Source organism: Mycteria americana, chromosome 1 (genome assembly GCF_035582795.1).
Source record: "Mycteria americana isolate JAX WOST 10 ecotype Jacksonville Zoo and Gardens chromosome 1, USCA_MyAme_1.0, whole genome shotgun sequence".
NCBI classification, from domain to species: Eukaryota; Metazoa; Chordata; class Aves; order Ciconiiformes; family Ciconiidae; genus Mycteria; species Mycteria americana.
In genome coordinates, this window is record NC_134365.1 from 164,722,905 (window position 1) to 164,740,050 (window position 17,146).

Below are 17,146 nucleotides of genomic sequence, written 5' to 3' on the forward strand. Positions count from 1 at the left end.
GGTATCCTGGGCTGCATTAGGGGGAGTGTTGCCAGCAGGTCGAGGGAGGGGATCCTTCCCCTCTGCTCAGCACTGGTGAGGCCACACCTGGAGTGCTGTGTCCAGTTCTGGGCTCCCCAGTACAAGAGAGACATGGACATACTGGAGAGAGTCCAGCAAAGGGCCACGAAGATGATGAAGGCACAGGAGCATCTCTCTTAAGGAGAAAGGCTGAGAGAGCTGGAACTGTTCAGCCTGGAGAAGAGAAGGCTCAGGGGGATCTCATCAATGTGTACAAATACCTGAAGGGAGGGCGCAAAGAGGACACAGCCAGGCTCTGCTCAGTGGTGCCCAGTGACAGGACCAGAGGCAATGGGCACAACCTGAAACACAGGAGGTTCCCTCTGAACATCAGGAAGCACTTTTTCACTGTGAGGGTGACCAAGCACTGGCACAGGTTGCCCAGGGAGGTTGTGGAATCCCTCCTTAGAGAGATATTCGAAAGCAATCTGGACATGGTCCTGGGCAACCAGCTCTAGGTGTGCCTGCTTGAGCAGGAAGGTTGGACCAGCTGACCTCCAGAGGTCCCTTCCAACCTCAACCATCCTGTGACTCTGAGACTGCAGAGAAATAACAGCGTGGCAGGGAGCCATTCTGCCAATTATTTTTTCATGGAGATGAATAGTTCTTTGGTCACTTCAGATACATGTCCCACATTCCTGTTTTCTTAGGTCTCTTGCAGTTTCCTCTACTCTTTTTGTGGTAGGCCACAGTGGCAGTACTGGAGAGGAGTATGGTGATCGCTTGCTGAACTTTTGAGAATTGCTTCAAAGATTTCTGTGATGCACCATCTCCTGGAATTAAATAACTACTTTACTTTGTACCACCGAAGTCTCCTAAACGTAATTATCCTGAGGTACAGATAGCACTGAGGGTCTGTGGACTCAGACCCGTGTCTGGCTCACCTCCAGCGCCCTGAGTGCCACAGCAACTGTGCCATCCTGAACACAGACCCTTATTTCAGGTCCCATGCCCAAGCTGGAAAGTCGACGAGGAGTCTTTTTGTTCATGGAAGTATCTGCAATACCTAGAAAGGAGAGGTGAAAGCAAGCGTCTCTGGCGGGGTTTGCTCCCATTAAGCTGGACTCGCCCCTGACCTGGTGCTGCGTGCACCGAGGAGATGCTTTCCATCAGCGAGGGGCGCACGCAAGCGAGGAACCAGCGGGAGAAGAGCGGACCACCCCCGGCCCCGGCGGCCGCCTCCCCCCGGCCGGAGGCCCGGGCCGCGCTGAGGTGACCAGCGGGCGCCTGGGCTTCTCCCGCTTCCCTCCCGCGGGGAACGCGGCAGCGCGGCCCTGGGCCCCGCCGGGGGAGGCGCGGCAGCGCCGCCGGGCGGCTGAGGGGCGGCTCCCGCCCCGGCGCGGCCTCCGGGGCCGCCCGGCGCCTCAGCCTCCGCCCTGGGACGGGCGCCGCGGGGGAGCCGGGCCGGCAGGAGGCGTCCTGCGGCGGGAAGGAGGGACGAGGCGGGGGTGCCGGCTCTCCCGGAAACAGCGCCGGCCGGCGGCAAAGCGGCGGCGGCTGCCGCGGTGGGAGCTCGCCTCTGGTCCTGCGCCCTGGCTGCCGCTGGGCGGGCGGGTTGGCGCGGCGGGCGGCATGGAAGCGGTGCCCCGCGAGGAGAAGCCCAACCCGCTGCGGGATGCCAACCTCTGCTCCCGGCTCTTCTTCTGGTGAGCGCCCGGGCGAGGGCGAGGGCAGGGGGGGAGGGCAGCGGCGCCGCGAGGTGCGGCCCCGGGGCGCCCGCCGGCGGGGAAGGCGCCGCTCGCCTCGCCTCGCCGCACCGCGCCTGGCCGCTCGGCTGCGGGGCCCGGCCGGCGGCGGGGGGATGCTGAGCCCCTGCTAAGGGCCGCCCGGCTCGCACTTCAGCGCGGCTCCCGGGAGGGGGTATGGGAGGCGGCGGCCGGCGGTGCCCGCGCTCCTCCGTCAGCTGCCGGCAGTGACTCTGCAGCCGCGGCTCGGCCCCGACCTGCCGCCCGCCCCCGCGGGCCCGGCGTGTCAGCCCTGCCGGCCGGGGCAGCCCCTCACACGCAGGTGGCTGCGGGAAGCCCGGCGAGGCGGGGCGAGGTCTCCTCAGGTGAACCCGGCAGCCAGCGCCGGGCGGTAATGCCCCGGCCGCGGTCTGGGGACAGCCCGGCCGGGCGCCTGCCCGCCTCGGACAGGGCAGCTCTCAGCCGGGCGGTCGGCGCCGAGCACGGCCCCGTCGCCCCCTTCGAGCACATGTTTGAGTCCCTCGGTGGCTCGGGGGAGGGCGGGAGCGTCCTCTGCCTCCTCGCCCGGGTCCCCCGGCCCGCGACCGGGTGCAGGGCTGCTCCCCGGCATTGTTCTGCTTCTCCGCTTGCATAACGGATCGCGGCCAGGTATTGCTCATCTCGGCAAGGCTTGCTAATCTCGGTTTCGGCGTGGGGCTTTCCCCCTCCGTGAATGAGGTGGTTTCTGCACTGCATAGCTGCGTGGGAGTTTCCCAGTGTAAGGGATGGCTGGGCACCAGCCTGGCTGCTCTCATCCACGCTTCAGCTGCAGCCAGCTGCCTTGACTCTGGGGGGGCTTAGGGTGTCACAGAGCGAAGGCAGGGTCGCCACAGACTTTTATGGGACTAGATGACTACTAGTCCAAAGTTAGTGCTTGTTCTCTTATTAGTGGGGACCTTGGCGTGGGTATACATAATTACTCAAAGCAGTGAGGAATTACAACTCAACAGTTTAGTTGCTTTGAAATAGAATAGGAAAAGACGTGCAAAGTGAAATGGGAGAGCATCAAGCTTGCCTGTCCTAGCAGATCCCCATCGGAAGAGAGCAGTTACGGGGGTGCCACTTATTCTGCTTCCCCTTACTGTAGCCTGAGCCAGGGCGCACACGCTGTGTTATGTGGTGGAGGAGGGGGAAGGAAGAGAGGGCATGGCACGTGAGGCTGTTTTTTTGGAAGACTCTGAAATGCCAGTAAAACCTCTTTGATCCTATAAGCAACTGTAAACAGGTGCAGGAATCCCTTCTGGAAGGTAGGGGGATTTTAACAGCCCCGACAAATTTTAGCTAAACAAATTTTCAGTCAAGGATATGTCCTCAGAGGTACTCTGTGCAAAAAGAAAGAAAGAAAAAAAGGGGGGGGTGGAGGGGGGGAGGAAGGAGGTTGTATGCTTGCGCAGAACTCCCTGTGTCCAGCATTTTGACTGTAATTTCTTCTTTGACACCAGGGGTGCCCGTGTTGGAAACAGCTTTGCTAGGAAATCCAGACAGAATGGGATGAACCTCTGTTGGCCGTGTAGCATTCCAGGGCTGCTTCTGGTCTGTTCCCTTTCCCTTGCCAGGTTCTTGTGGTGTTACTGGTAGTTCTGCCAAAAACAACCCAGCTAGACGTGAAAAAGGAAGCGTGCAGTGCTCATAGCTAGCTTTCCGTCTGCTCCTATCGTCCTTTTTTTAGGTCTTTTATATCGATCTCCATGTATAGCAATTGTGTTCAACAGCAACAACGAAGTACCTTAAATTTCCCAAGTTTTAGGCAAGCACCTGAAAGGTTCCTTTTACCCCAAACATGTTTGAAGGTTCTCATTGTGCAAAGGGAAGAGTAGGTGGGAATCTGTGCTTGTGGGGTGACAGGCCTGCTGAAAGTGCAAAGATCGACTGGGACTTCATGCTTTGCAGTCAGATGGTAGTGTACAACTGTAGTGCTTGTGCTTTGAAAAAGGGTTTAGTGGGGTATGAAAAGCTTTATAAGTTGCCCTATGTACTGTTTTTCAGGCTTTCGTAGCAGTATAATTCACAGTAGTGGAAATACCCTTTTAAAGTCTCTTCTCTTACCTGTGCTGCATGTGATCATGAAAAATACCAGTATATCCTTGTTACTTACTAGTCAGAAAGCATTAGTATTTTCTTAGTGAAAATTTCAGCTGAAATTATGTCTGCAGTGGCTTAAATTGAATAAGCAGGGGCTGTCACTTTTCTGTAAGTTAATACTGTTTTACATAAAATCAAGGAAGTATTAAAACACCCTTCATTAGCTATAAAGCTAACTTTAAGGGTAGCTTTAAGAATTGTTCTTCCTTTCTGCAAAGCGTATAGCATCTGACAGACAGCTTTGTGAATACTGCTTCAGCACTGCTTCATGTTAACTGCTGTCTCACACAGGATGTTCTGAGATGTTTTCAGCTGGAGAAGTGGAGAAACAGTGCTTGAGGAGGGCTGTCCTGGGAGTAGTGGCAACTACTACCATGCGGTTGCTCGCGTGTGCCTGGCCTGCTCTCCACATCCCAGGTGTTGGGTGCTTGTTGTCAATGGGGGTAGAAAGTAGGGCATTGCAGGTAGCTGGGAAAGGGTCCTTCTTATTTTGATTTTATTTATATTTTGCTCCAAAAGTGAGCAATTTCGCCATTGTAAGGAAGCACCCTCTCATTTGTTGCCAGTGCTGCAGAAGAAAAGCTAAAATTATTGCCTGGCAGAAACAGGATCAAACTCACAGGAGAAAAGAAGTCATGTTTTCATTGAATTATAAAACTAAGGTAATGAGTGTGTAGGCTGAAGACACATTCTTCTCGTGCTGTTCAAAGCTTGTCTTCATGCTTTTGGGTTGTGAGTTTGACAAGTATGAGCTTGATGAACATTAAATGCTCTAGTAGTACATTCATGGGAAAGAGGAGCATCTGGATTGTGTGTGAATAATGTTATTTTTATAATGCATCCCTTGTGTAATGTTAGTCTGGATGTTAAAACAATAAAAAACTATTTATGGCAGAAATATGAAGATCAGGGCAGTTGCAAAATATTCTTGTTTTCCATATCTCTCACTGAATTATCTATATTAACATAGGATTATCAAAGCCCATATTGTTGTTCTGGATGTTCCAGTTATTGCTGTAACTACTGTCCTTCAGAGGCACAAGTTCCCATGCTCACCAAACTTCTGTAAGCTCTGGCTGGTAGTTCAGTTACAGAGTTAGGAGCGCTCAGGTATATTTCTGATTTACTTCATCTGTATTTTGTTGGTTTTTTTTTTTTTTTTTTAATTTATTGCTGGCTCAGCTTGCTGGTGAGAGTGAGGGCTTTGAAGGATGGATAGGAGGATTTGCTTTCTTTTTCAGGTCTGCCCAAGAAAGAGAGAATTCAGTCCAGTGTTTTTTAATGTTTAAGCAGCTATTCCATTGTAGAAAGTGTTTTGAGTTTAAAAAGCCTTATACTCCATACTTTATGCAGTTGAGAATAGTCTTTTTACATCTTTTTTTCTGCTGTGGGGGCTGGGGATTATTAAATTAATAACTGTACACGGTAAGAGTATTTCTCTCTTCTAACTATTAACCCATCTTTGAGCTTGCATGTTCATTAAGTAGCAGGTGTATTTTTATTTGTTTATAGCATTTGCTCCGTTGATTTATCAATGTTCTAGCTATACAGCAGTTGAATTTTTATGCACTCTGTTGTTCAGGCATCAAATCCACTTCAGTGGAAAGTGCTATGATTACATTTTTAAAAGACTGGATAACTTTTGGCCCATTAATAACATGAGAAGGAGGGCAAGCTGGAACACCCTGGAAAGGGTATCTGGTGTTTTTGTTCAGAGAAGTAAAAGAAATTAAAGTCCTGCTAAATTTTATATATGTATAATTTATTTTTAATAATAATAGTAATTACTTATCTGTCACAGACTCGCTGTGCCTATGACAAGTCCTCGTTTCCTTTGGAGCACTGGACACTGTCAGCATCCTAAGGCTGAATGCCTTTTTACATCATCACTTGACATGTGGCAATTGCCATTACAATAACAGCATTAAAACATGAACTGAAAACTTGCTCCGAGGCATCTGCACAGTTATGATTCCAAAGAATAAGTGATTGGTTTATCATTACCTGTTGGTGTCTGACAGCATTGTTCTTGGCTTACTAAGCATGTGGTTTATGGAAAGTGACAAAACCACTAAGTCTTCTTCGCTGCTCGGACTTGCAGTGCAGTGGGAGAAGAGAAAAAAAAATCTTTACCTGTGGATTTAAGCGTGAACAGGATGGGGTAAGCACAGTTATGTAAGTCCCAAGATTTTTAGTGATGTATGTAGCTGTATGTCTGTACAGCTACACAGTATGTAGCTGTTTGTCTGACCAGAGTCATGTCATGCACCTCTCTTGTAGCAGTGTGAATAACTACATGCTTTCCTTAACTTCTTCCTCCTCTCTCACCCCATAGCTTAGAATCAGAAGGGTCACTGACTGATTTAGTTGGACTTCTCTGTAGGCCTAAGTGTCACCTGCATTTTAGTCCTGTGACTTGGCTCTCTTCAAAAGCATATCTTGCCTTGCATTGAAAGAAGTTAGGCAAAGAATTCATCGCCTTTCCTGGAAGTTCCAGCCAGAGTCCAGCAGGGCCACCGTCACAACTGATCCATGTTCCTCACTGTGTCAGTGAATAGATTTGCCTGTGAGGATTTTATGTTTACTTCAGGTAACAAATGAAAATATCAAGCAGCGTCAGGCTTTGCGATTTGCCTGGGATCTTGCCTGGCATCTAGTGAATTCCCACTGGCAATGCCTGAAATTGGTGATGGTGATGACTCCTAACAGATGCCACTTTTTATAAAGAGCTCTGAGGTAGCTAATTTTTAGTTCATTTATTGACTTATTGGTGCAAGATGATTGTGGTACCGTAAGAAACTAAAGAAATATGTAAGCATCTTCAATATAGATAAACAGAAAACACATTTTCAATAGCCAGAGAATGAAATCATTCTTCAATCTTTGGCTTCCTTTTTCCTACTGATTGAAAGAAGACCAAGGATCACACATAGAACTTTTTTTAAAGATAATGCCTTGTTTGTTTGTTTATCAGATATTAATATCCTGTAGTCAAATTTGAATCATTCAGTCTCTCGAACTACTGCATTCATTTGTTAAGTTTTGCTTGTTTCATTGCAAGATAGCTGTGATATGCAGAAGAAAATATTGTTTGAAAATCATCATTTATGAGCTACAGAAGTTAAAATACATGGGTAAAGAGTGCTACATAGATTATATTGACTACGGCAAGTGTGTATAAACTATAGGAACATCTTCGGTAAATATCTGCTTAGATATGCAATTAGATAAACTGTTTGACTATAACAAAACTCTGAGGCTATTTGGAATGCCCTATGTAAAGCATGCTGTATCATTTATGAGAGAAAATGTCCCTCTTACAATTCCTGCGGAACTTCAAAATTAGGAGTATGTTGTGCTGTTGTTTTTTTCTTTTTTTCCAAAAATCATTTTTTTCCCCGCATTTCTAGGAGATTCTTCAAGGCCTTATGTAGAGTGGAGGAGGGAGATAACACAATTAGATTTTGGGAGTGGAAGGTTAATAAGACCAATCATCTATTTTTTTTTGTATCCCTGGCACCCAGCCACTTGTAATAGCAGTGTGAACTTACAGGTGATTTTAATTCTTCCTATTTCCATTGCTTGCCAGAAAGGATGTTAATTCAGAAATTGCTACTGTTAGGTTTCAGCATTTGCATTTTCTTTTTGGAATTGAAATCGGAGACCATTGTGTTCAACTAGACTTTCTGTGTAACTTTGGTTTCAGGGTTTGAGCCTTTTTTTTTGTTGTTGGTTGCTTTTTTCTATTAAACATGTATGTGAGCTATAACAGTTTTTAGCTGCATTTTTCAAGTGATGAAGAAACTGTCCACTCCAACTAACTTGTTTCAGTAGTTATCTAACCTGAGATTAGAAACTTGTTCGGATGACCAATTCTTTTCTGCGAAATTGAAGAACTCTCTTCCCTTTGCTCTATGTAACTACTTAGGCCCTACTTCAATAAATAGCTTGTGCTAAAATTTATTGTTATAAGGCATAATCTTCAGACCTTTGCATCAAATCTTTGGTATTTTGGATATTCTTCTTGGCACGTGGATGCTGGGTTTGGAATCAATATTTTAATAATAGTCATGCCACAGGTACAGGTGATGCCGCTCCTCCATTCCCTGCTTCCAGGCTCTGCAGAAAATCTTAGATGCAGTACGCTCCCCCCCCTCCCCCCCGCCTCCCCTCACCCTGTTTGTACTTCTTCCCATCTGGAATATCAGAAAGTATGTTAGAGTAATCAAATATTTCATACCAGTGTAGACGAACAGCGTGAAAATAGCCCTCAATAAGTGCAATCAAATACCAATTGAGTTACCATTAGCATCAGAAAGTGGATGTTCAGCATCTTAGCTGCTTACACTGTGCTGTGAAAAAGCAACAGCATGGAAGATGAGATGAAGCTGATTATCAAAGTTTAATACAGTCTGGCATTGGAACTGGAAGCCTGAAGGGTGTTTTTGAGTTAATATGGCTTTGAAGTAATTTCATTGTATTCCTGTTTTTTCCTACTGTAAGCAATGAGGAAATCTACTGTTTAAGTTGCAGTAAGCTGGGGAGGGAAGTTGCAACCAAAACACCAGTTGAAAAGCATCTGAAGGAATACAGAACTTAATCTGTTTACTTTATTAATTGTAGATGACTGCCTTGGTAAGGGGAAGTGGGAAAAGGCAGCTTGCTGAAGAGAATGGGTGAGCATGTGAAATAGAGATAGGTAAAAAAAAAAAATCACGATGCCTACAAAACGTGATATTTCTGAATTCTTGCAAAATAGCACTGGAGGCTGTCTCTGTGTGTCCTTCTGTCTGTACATCCCATGCCAACAGTGCTCCTCTGGACTGAGGGCAAGCACACAGCAGTGTTTGATTTGCGCTGCTGGTATAGAACTTCAGGTCATGAAGGTGGGTAATGGAAGAGTACAACAAAGCAGGTAGGCACCTGAGGTGAGTCATGGAGGATAAGCAATGTGGATTTATAATCAAAAGGTCCTGTGAGGAAACCCCATGTATTTTACAAAAAACCCCAGCTCTTAAGTAGGTGATTAAAGAGAAAGAAATACGTGTTATTTTGCAGCTTAGTAGTTGAAGTAGTGCCTCCAAGCAGCTCAAGGAGATGAAATCCTAGTGCTATGGAAGAATTTGAGTAAACAAAGACTCTCCTGTGCAACTGTTGAAAAATAACTGGACATTGAGTGTAAACAGATGATGCTTGTAATGTAATGCACAAATAGGCTTAAGAGGAATGGGGAAAATGCAGTTCATAAACCACCTCCTTAAGGAATTAGTTGATGAGAGTATACCGGATGTGGCTCTGACTGGGTGCTGTAAAATTAAGTAGAAGTTAAACTTCTGCCTATAATTACAAATAAAGAAGGACAAAAAGAAAAGTTTTTTCTAATTAGAAAAGTAGTCCATGTAGTCTGATTTTTTCTGATTTGGCCAGTGATAAAGTGAGGGCTTTTGTGAAACTGGTGAGAGCAAAATTTTGCACTTGTAGAGGAACGTACTGTAGTATGTTAGTGACCGACCCTGATGTAACTGTTGGGGGGCTGGTCAGGGCAATGGAAGCTTGTGGGTGCGCCCAGGGCTCCGACAGACACATCCTTTGGTCTTGGGACATTTTTTATTTGTCAGCTTTGTAATGTAATTGCAAATGCTTCGTGGCTGATGTTTTGTGACAAACTTTCTCAGTTCATGAAGAACTTGTAATATATTGCATGGGTTTCTGGAAAGCTCTCCAAACCTGCTCTGCAGTGTGAGAATGGTACTTTTTTGAGCGTTTGCAAGCAGGACATGATATAAATCCAGAGATATAGCAGGTCCCATCCCTGGGTTCATGAACCTGTTGAGCTGGACACTGCTAGTAGTTTAATCTAACTATCTATAATGTATTTCTTCCTTGGCTGAAAGGAAATTCTTTTGGGATGCTGGCAAACTTATTTTAAAAGCTTTCTCATTTAGGAAATTACATTTCATGTATGAAACAGAGTAGCATGAGTATTCTGATTGTGTAATGACCCTGCCTTTTGGATAGCAAGGCCTGATTCTCTTACCTGCCGTCCCCATGAAGAAGGGGATGGCTCGAGACCTCCCCTTGAGGTATCACTTCTCTTACGAGGGTAAGAAAAAACTGTGCTTCTTAGCTTTTTCTGCAGACCTTAGAGGCTTCCCAGAATCCTGGTGGAGTTGCTCTAGTTACAGCTGGTAAAAATTGCACTTCCCTGAACAACCAAGTAAATTGTAGCTGGTTGCCTGTGTTGTAATGTCACAGAGCGTGTAATGTCGGGGCCCAGGAGTAGGGAAATGCAGGAAGTGAATGTTTATATTGTGGTCTTTGTGTATCTGCTGGTTCAGAGATGAATCACTTTCTTTTTTTATCAGTGCCCAAGGTACTGCTGTAGAGGTGGAAAGCTTTTTGGGGTCAGAGCAGTGAGTTACTGTTTTGCAGCTGGCTATCTCTTGGGTTTGCACCAGGTTACAGAGTGATTTTTTTATTTTTTAATCTTTATTCCTAGTGACATCAGTATTCTGGCAGTAACAGGGACTAATTCTGGGCTTCTTTCCAGACTGATGTCTTTGATCAGCTAATCGCCTTGATAGAACAGAGGCATTCCCAGCAGAACACAAGGTACTTAGGATTCTTCCAGATATTCGCATTTTTATGTGTAGTTCATGCTACAAAAATTTGGGCTAAGCTCTTTGAAAGGCATCATGTGAACCCTGTGTTTTGAAAGAGTGACTAAAATGAGGTGATGTGTAAGAACCAAATAATTATCCAAAATTCTTAGCAAACAGGAAGGTGCTTCGGGAAAGAGATGATGACGACTAAGGGGTACTATTTTTATTTAAGTTGAACAGCTGCTTCAGAAGGAAATATAGAAATGTGGGACTGAGGTATGAGTCTTTCCTCCACACCATGCTGCTTCTTTCTTCAGGCAAGAGATTGGTAGTGAGTCCATTTTATGTTCATTCTTGGGATAAGAGTAGTAGTTTCCATCACTGTCTATGTATTTCCTCTGTGTCTCTAGGTAATCTTAATTTTTGTTTATTATTTTAGCTTGTTTATTAAAGAATAATGCAGCTTGCACAGTTTCTGTGTTCATAACAAATTCTAATTTTCTGTGGGCTTTTTTTTATCCCCCCCTTGAAGCGATCGGTGTTAGCTGATCTCTGGACGAAAGACATACCACTCTAACAAGTAGTCTTCCTTTATGGCTAAGTTGAGGTTTCAGGAATGTTCTTTAGGTAGGCCATTGCCTTACTTGCCAGCTTCCTTTAACAGTTCTCTTACAGCACTCTTTAACTGAGCCTTCAGGCAATAGAAGGGCCTAGTTTGTTTGCGTGTTATGAGTGTGTGACTCAAGTAACAGCAGGATGTGTGAAATAGGTTGGTCTCAATTCTGCTCTAAGTGCAGAGAATTCCATGGGGCGTAATCTGCACGTGGCATCCTGGTGGAAATTTTTACTTTAATGGCTGAAGATGAACATCTGCTAAGTCATCTGTCTGAAAGTAGACCTTCCAGTGTGAAGTTCAGGACACATCAGTGAGATGGTGAAACTTGAACTGTTCTTGTTGTGCTGGGAATTTGCAGTGGACAAATAGAAAGCCTCATTCTTGGGCTAAAACCTCTTCAAGGACTAAGCGTAATTAGAAAATAAAAATTTTTAACCTTCTTCTAAAGGTCTTCAAGTATAGCCTACAGTAACACAACATGCTGTTAAAAGCTTTTCTACTCTGAAGACCTCCATAGCAGTACCTCTTGAAGATCAGTATTTTGGGGGAGAGTAGTCAGAAAGCTCAACAATGGGTGATTTTTAAATTTTTTTTCTTTTTATGCATTTTTTTTTCCTAACCCTACAGAAACATGTGGACTTGTGCTGAGTCTTTGCCATGTTGTCCATTAATAAATGAGTCACAAAATGAATTATCATAGTTTTCTGCATACTTTGGATTGGTTTTCCTTACCTTCTTTAATGTTAAAATAGAGGTTGTAGTGCAATATTTTACTGTTTTCAAAATTATGGTTTTAACTAATGGAAAAATGTGAGAAGTCCTGAATTTGCGCTAGGTCTCACTGGAACTAATAGTCTGAAAACCTTGGGATTTTTGTCAGTTTTTACCCTGCACTATTATCTCCATCTACTACATAATTTGGAAATTCAGTCTCATAGCGCGTACAGTACTTGATCGGTGTGTAGATGGGGGTACAGAAGGGATTTGCTACAAACTGTAAGAACTCAGTGGAGGTGGGTGTATCATCAGCATGTGTTTTGGAGAGTTTAAGGCCAAAGGATAAGCTAGATCACTCTAGCAATCCTGTAGACCTGAGACCATTATCTTTCATCTTTGCAAGTGGGCTGCACTACGGCTGTGGTCAACGCATTCTGCTGCTGTTGGCTCTAGTGCTGAATCGAACTGACATCAGGATAGAGCAGTCGCCCTCAGCAGAAGCATTGTTCTTCCTGAGGTCTGGTTGTGGTTTTTCACCATGTTTTGAGAAATGTAAGTAAAGGAATGGTGTTCTACAGAGTAACACTAAGAGCATTGTTTTGGTTTTTAGAAGTGTATATTTAAGTGTATTTTTAAAGTGTCTTTTATTTTCCTCTGTGCATTCTGCTACATGCCAATAACGGACAGCACTCTTCAGCACTGGTGAGGCCACACCTGGAGTGCTGTGTCCAGTTCTGGGCTCCCGAGTACGAGAGAGACGTGGACATACTGGAGAGTGTCCAGCAAAGGACCACAAGCATGGTGAAGGGTCTGGAGCATCTCTCCTGTGAGGAAAGGCTGAGAGAGCTGAGCCTGCTCACCCTGGAGAAGAGAAAGCTCAGGGGGATCTCATCAGTGTTTCCAAATACCTGAAGGGAGGGTGCAAAGAGGACGGAGCCAGGCTCTGCTCAGTGGTGCCCAGTGACAGGACCAGAGGCAATGGGCACAACCTGAAACACAGGAGGTTCCCTCTGAACATCAGGAAACACTTTGTCACTGTGAGGGTGACCGAGCACTGGCACAAGTTGCCCAGGGAGGCTGTGGGGTCTCCCTCCTTAGAGATATTAAAAGCTGTCTGGACATGGTCCTGGGCAACTGGCTCTAGGTGACCCTGCTTGAGCAGGGGTCTGAGCTGGAGCTGACCTCCTGAGATCCCTTCTGACCTCAGCCCTTCTGTGATTCTATAATAAATACCCTATTTATGCTCCTTGTTGAAGTTAAATGTCAGAAAGATTTTTGTTTTCACCACCTTGGCAGCAGTAGCTAGTGGAATCTTGTAACTGTTTCCACAGATGTGAGATTTATCTCTGCATTTTCCTGAAAGTGCCACCTCATCCTGATTCTCATGCTAAAGAAATTGGGGAAGATAACTTGTTCTCTATCCTTCTTTGTCAGAAAGGAGACCTGCGGCTTGTTTATGGAGTACACTGTAGTCTAATACTGATGTTGAAAGAGGAGGAACACTTGGTATCGGACACATGAGTCAACTGAAGTCTGCAGAGCTTTCCCATAACTCTCTGTCCTGGAGCAAGTAGATCCTCTCTCGTCCAGCAGGCAGAAACTGTTTGAATGGATTTGAGGTTATTTGCCTCACGTCTGCTTTTTATCTGTCATCGGCAGCAAGAACTGAGGCCGAAGAAGTAGTGTTTCAGTGGAGCAGGTTCATTGTGTCAAACCAGGCAGAAGCTTTTCTGCTGGTTGGAGCAATTGATCTTTGAAACATTTGGTCAGGAGCTGTAGAGAAGTTGTAGCAGTGATTTGGGCCCTGATGCTATTTGGCCATACAGTCCAAGGAACAGACTTGTCTGACAAGTACTCTCTAATTGTACCTTTAACATACATAGAGGACTTAACAGTTCACATATCATACAGATCTTCAGTACTTGCTCCAGGAGTTTAAAAAGGGCTGTTAGGCATCAAAGATGCTACTCTAAGGGTAGAGACTTAATCTTTGAATGAGTCACACAAACACTGTGCTAACATGCTAAGTAGTGAAGGAAAAACACTATTAATCTCATTTGTTACATGCAGTTGTGCCATGGAGCCTGTGAAAAAGGTTTTTGCAACAGTTCTATCTTCAAAGAAGCTCTCTGAGCCCCCTCTTCTAGTATTCCGCCTGCCCCTCCACCCTCTCTAATCAACAAACTTCTCATAAGCCAGTGCATACAAAATGAAATTGGAACATGCCCGAGCAAGAAATGCAAAGCTAGTTGATGAGTATTCATAACTACTGTTGTGGTTGTGAATAAATAAATGCCCTCATTGTAAACCATCCCAGTTTTGAATTCTCACATGTTGGCCTTCCAGAAAATAATACACTTCACCTAGTGCACCAGGTGCTCTTAATAACTGTGTTGGTGAAGTCAGGGGATAATTAAGCATCAGAAACTAATCAGCAGTTATGAACTTTCACAGGCAATTGACATCAGACAAACATCTTGCCATGAGTGCGAGTATTTTTTTCCAAAACAGGTCCATCCCTGACCTCCTGGTTCTGATCGTGTTGGCCAACTGAGAAAGTACATGTAGGAAACAAGCCTGAGAGCTAAAATCCGCGCTTCTGCTGGAAACTGAGTAACATGGATTCAGTAGAGACAAACTAAGTGGCAAACTGCAGTTTCCCTACCTGCCCTGTTCCCACTAAGCCATGCCTGTTTCAGAGGTGTTCATTCTCTTTTGCTACGTCTCATGAACAACTTGGTCACGTTTGTGCTTTCTGCCATACATCTGCTCTGTGGAGCACAGCTGAAACTGTTTGGACCTCCCTGACCTATGTTTCAGGCTTGAAGAAGGATCTAGGTGTATAAAACTTAGTCTTACTGATTCCTGACAGTATTATTTGATCTAAAAAAATATTGCCTTTGCCAACAAACCTATAGTAACGCTATTACAATTCGTTTTCAAAGTGCTCTCATAAAATACTGAGCTTTTAAAAATCTGTCCGCTAAGGAAACTGAGCTATTAGACAATATTTTCCCTTTTTGAACCTACACACTGTGACAGTGTGCTTTCTGTTTATATTTCCAAACATGTCTAAGATCAGTTCCCCTGATAATCCATTATTTACCCAGTTTTACATTTGAGTGGTTGTCTTTAAATTGCTGACCTTTAATATTTGTCAAGGTGGCAGTTGAAGAGCAGTTATTTTTTTCCTCATGTGAATGAATAGCCACGCTAGTTACAAAAAATGTCTGTTAATATGTATTACAATTTTATTTACAACTCTGTCAATATTTTAATAGTTGGGTTAAGTTCTGGTTTTTATTTAAAGGAATGCTGATTTTCCTTCAATATAAGGAAACACTGTAAGAAAACAGTTGCCTTGAGGCCAAGAAGAGTTGTGCTGACTGTCTGGATGCCTGAGAGTAAGGTGCTATGGGGCATAAACAGCTTTAGGAAATGGGAAATGCTTTCCCATTTGTAAAATGGGGGTGACTTAATTCTTGTGGATGTTAAGTGACACAGGAGAAGAGGAGGGAAGAAAGGGGTAAAAGAATTAAATTAATATGTAAAGAATTACTCTCTTGGTCTGCTGATCAGTTTATTAATAATTTGTATTTAAATAGGTGGTTGAATCCCTTATTTATTATTGGCCGTAAACGGAAGCTTGAAGAAAATGATATGTATAAAGTGCTGCCAGAAGATTCCTCAGAGAAGCTTGGAGAGGAATTGCAGTGGTAAGGAGAAAAATTGTTCTCTTTCATTGTATTTCTGCTGGTGAAGGTGAGAGTTTTATTCCTATTCTAAAATTAAAAGAGGTTGTTTCTAAGTTTAACAAGGTCTACTGTTAAAAATGCTAAAGAGCTAAGAGTAATATTTGGAACTTGTTTACCATGGAAGCATTTTAATTTTTTCTAGTTATATATAATGAAAACGTATTAGAGTATTTCCATTATGTCATTTATAATTAATATGACACTTTGCAGAATGCTTGGAAAAGAAGACTTTTCATCAACTGTTACTGCAGTAATCCTCAATAAATTAATGTGAGTCTTCTGGTCTGTGGTAGAATAGCTATGGAAACTTTTAAAATAAAAGTAGGGAAGATGTTTTAGGGTTTTTTTCTTTGTTGTTTTTGAGCACAAACTGAATTAAGTGACAGCTGTGTACCCTTTATATATGTGTGTATATAAATATACGTGTGTTGAAAATATGCCACTCTTTGGCAAAGCGGATAAAATGCTGTGGCCATCTAAAGGCTTGCATCTAGGAGGTGTTTTTATTTTGTTATAAATACTCTTCCATGGACTCTGTACCAATTCATGTCATCATGAACCCAGGAGCCTCTATCTCTTTTTTCTTTTAATAGTGAAATATCTTCCAAGAATGACAGTTTATGCAAATTGTCTTGAACCTTGCAATAGAGAAGATTTTTGTCTTCAAATAATCTTTCGTTAAATATAATTAGAGGAGAAGGTGTCTCCTAATGAAAGGTGGCCCCTGTATTACAAAAGTGTGGCCCTGCTATTTCTTGCCTTTTATGCTGAAGGTAGAGCAAATCAACTTTCCTAATAGTTTGGTTGGGATGAGAGATTCCTCAAGAAGTAAAAAAGAATCCAAAACCAAAAGGTTATGACCAGGTCTTACATCATCCTGCTCTGGCTGAGTTAACTAAAGAAAGAGGGACAGTGATAAGCTCATAGGAGTGCAGCTTTTCACATCTTTCTAGCTGGAGAGCTTTGCCAAATTCCATGGATGTGTCTTGAAGCAGTTCAGGGAATTTGCTGTGGAGGAAGATGGACTCTTTCCAGTGATTCTTACAGTAAAAGCACACACTTTCCGTGAGTCAGGAAATGGTAGAAAATACAGCATGCAAAAAAAAGAGTGGTTTTTAATTCTTTGGTATACTTGGCCAAGAAGCAGAGAATATAATTCATAAATAGCCACCTAAGGAAGTAGCCTTTTCTCTTGGGCCAACAAACCCCACAGAATCTACGCAGTTGCAATTCTGACTCTGAAGCACTTAGACAATAACTCTATAATCCTTGTAGCAAAAAAGAGGATAAAAATGAAAAAGTTCTGTTTTCTTATCCTTACTGTATGCTTCAAACTTGTGTGCCTTGTTGCAAAATAATTTGGCTTTCACGCCTTAGACTCATCTCAGCCCTCAAACTAGCAAGGTCAGAGGGCCTGGCAGAAAATACTTAGCCTCCAGAAGCAAGGGGATTATCCTGTCTGACAACAGCATGCTTTAAGGAGTCTGCTTAAGTTCAGATACTTTCTTGTTAAAATCATGCTTCTTATTACTGTCTTTGATTTTAATGTGAACAGATTGTGTCCTACTTGTGGGCAGGCATGCAGAAACG

General features: G+C 43.9%; 1 protein-coding gene across 4 annotated transcripts in view; it reads left to right on the top strand.

The window, feature by feature from the left end:
* The first annotated feature begins 1,476 nt into the window (after positions 1-1,476).
* The window catches only part of ABCC4 (ATP binding cassette subfamily C member 4 (PEL blood group)), a 156,799-nt gene continuing 141,129 nt past the window's right edge, over positions 1,477-17,146 (top strand). For 2 of the 4 annotated variants that reach the window (XM_075526823.1, XM_075526816.1), the window contains exons 1-2: positions 1,477-1,706; positions 15,407-15,517. In XM_075526823.1, coding sequence (XP_075382938.1) covers positions 1,633-1,706; positions 15,407-15,517 — 185 coding nt within the window. In that variant the 5' untranslated portion in view covers positions 1,477-1,632. The remainder of the gene's footprint in view (positions 1,707-15,406; positions 15,518-17,146) is intronic. The other 2 variants (XM_075526808.1, XM_075526797.1) reach the window with 2 other exon arrangements.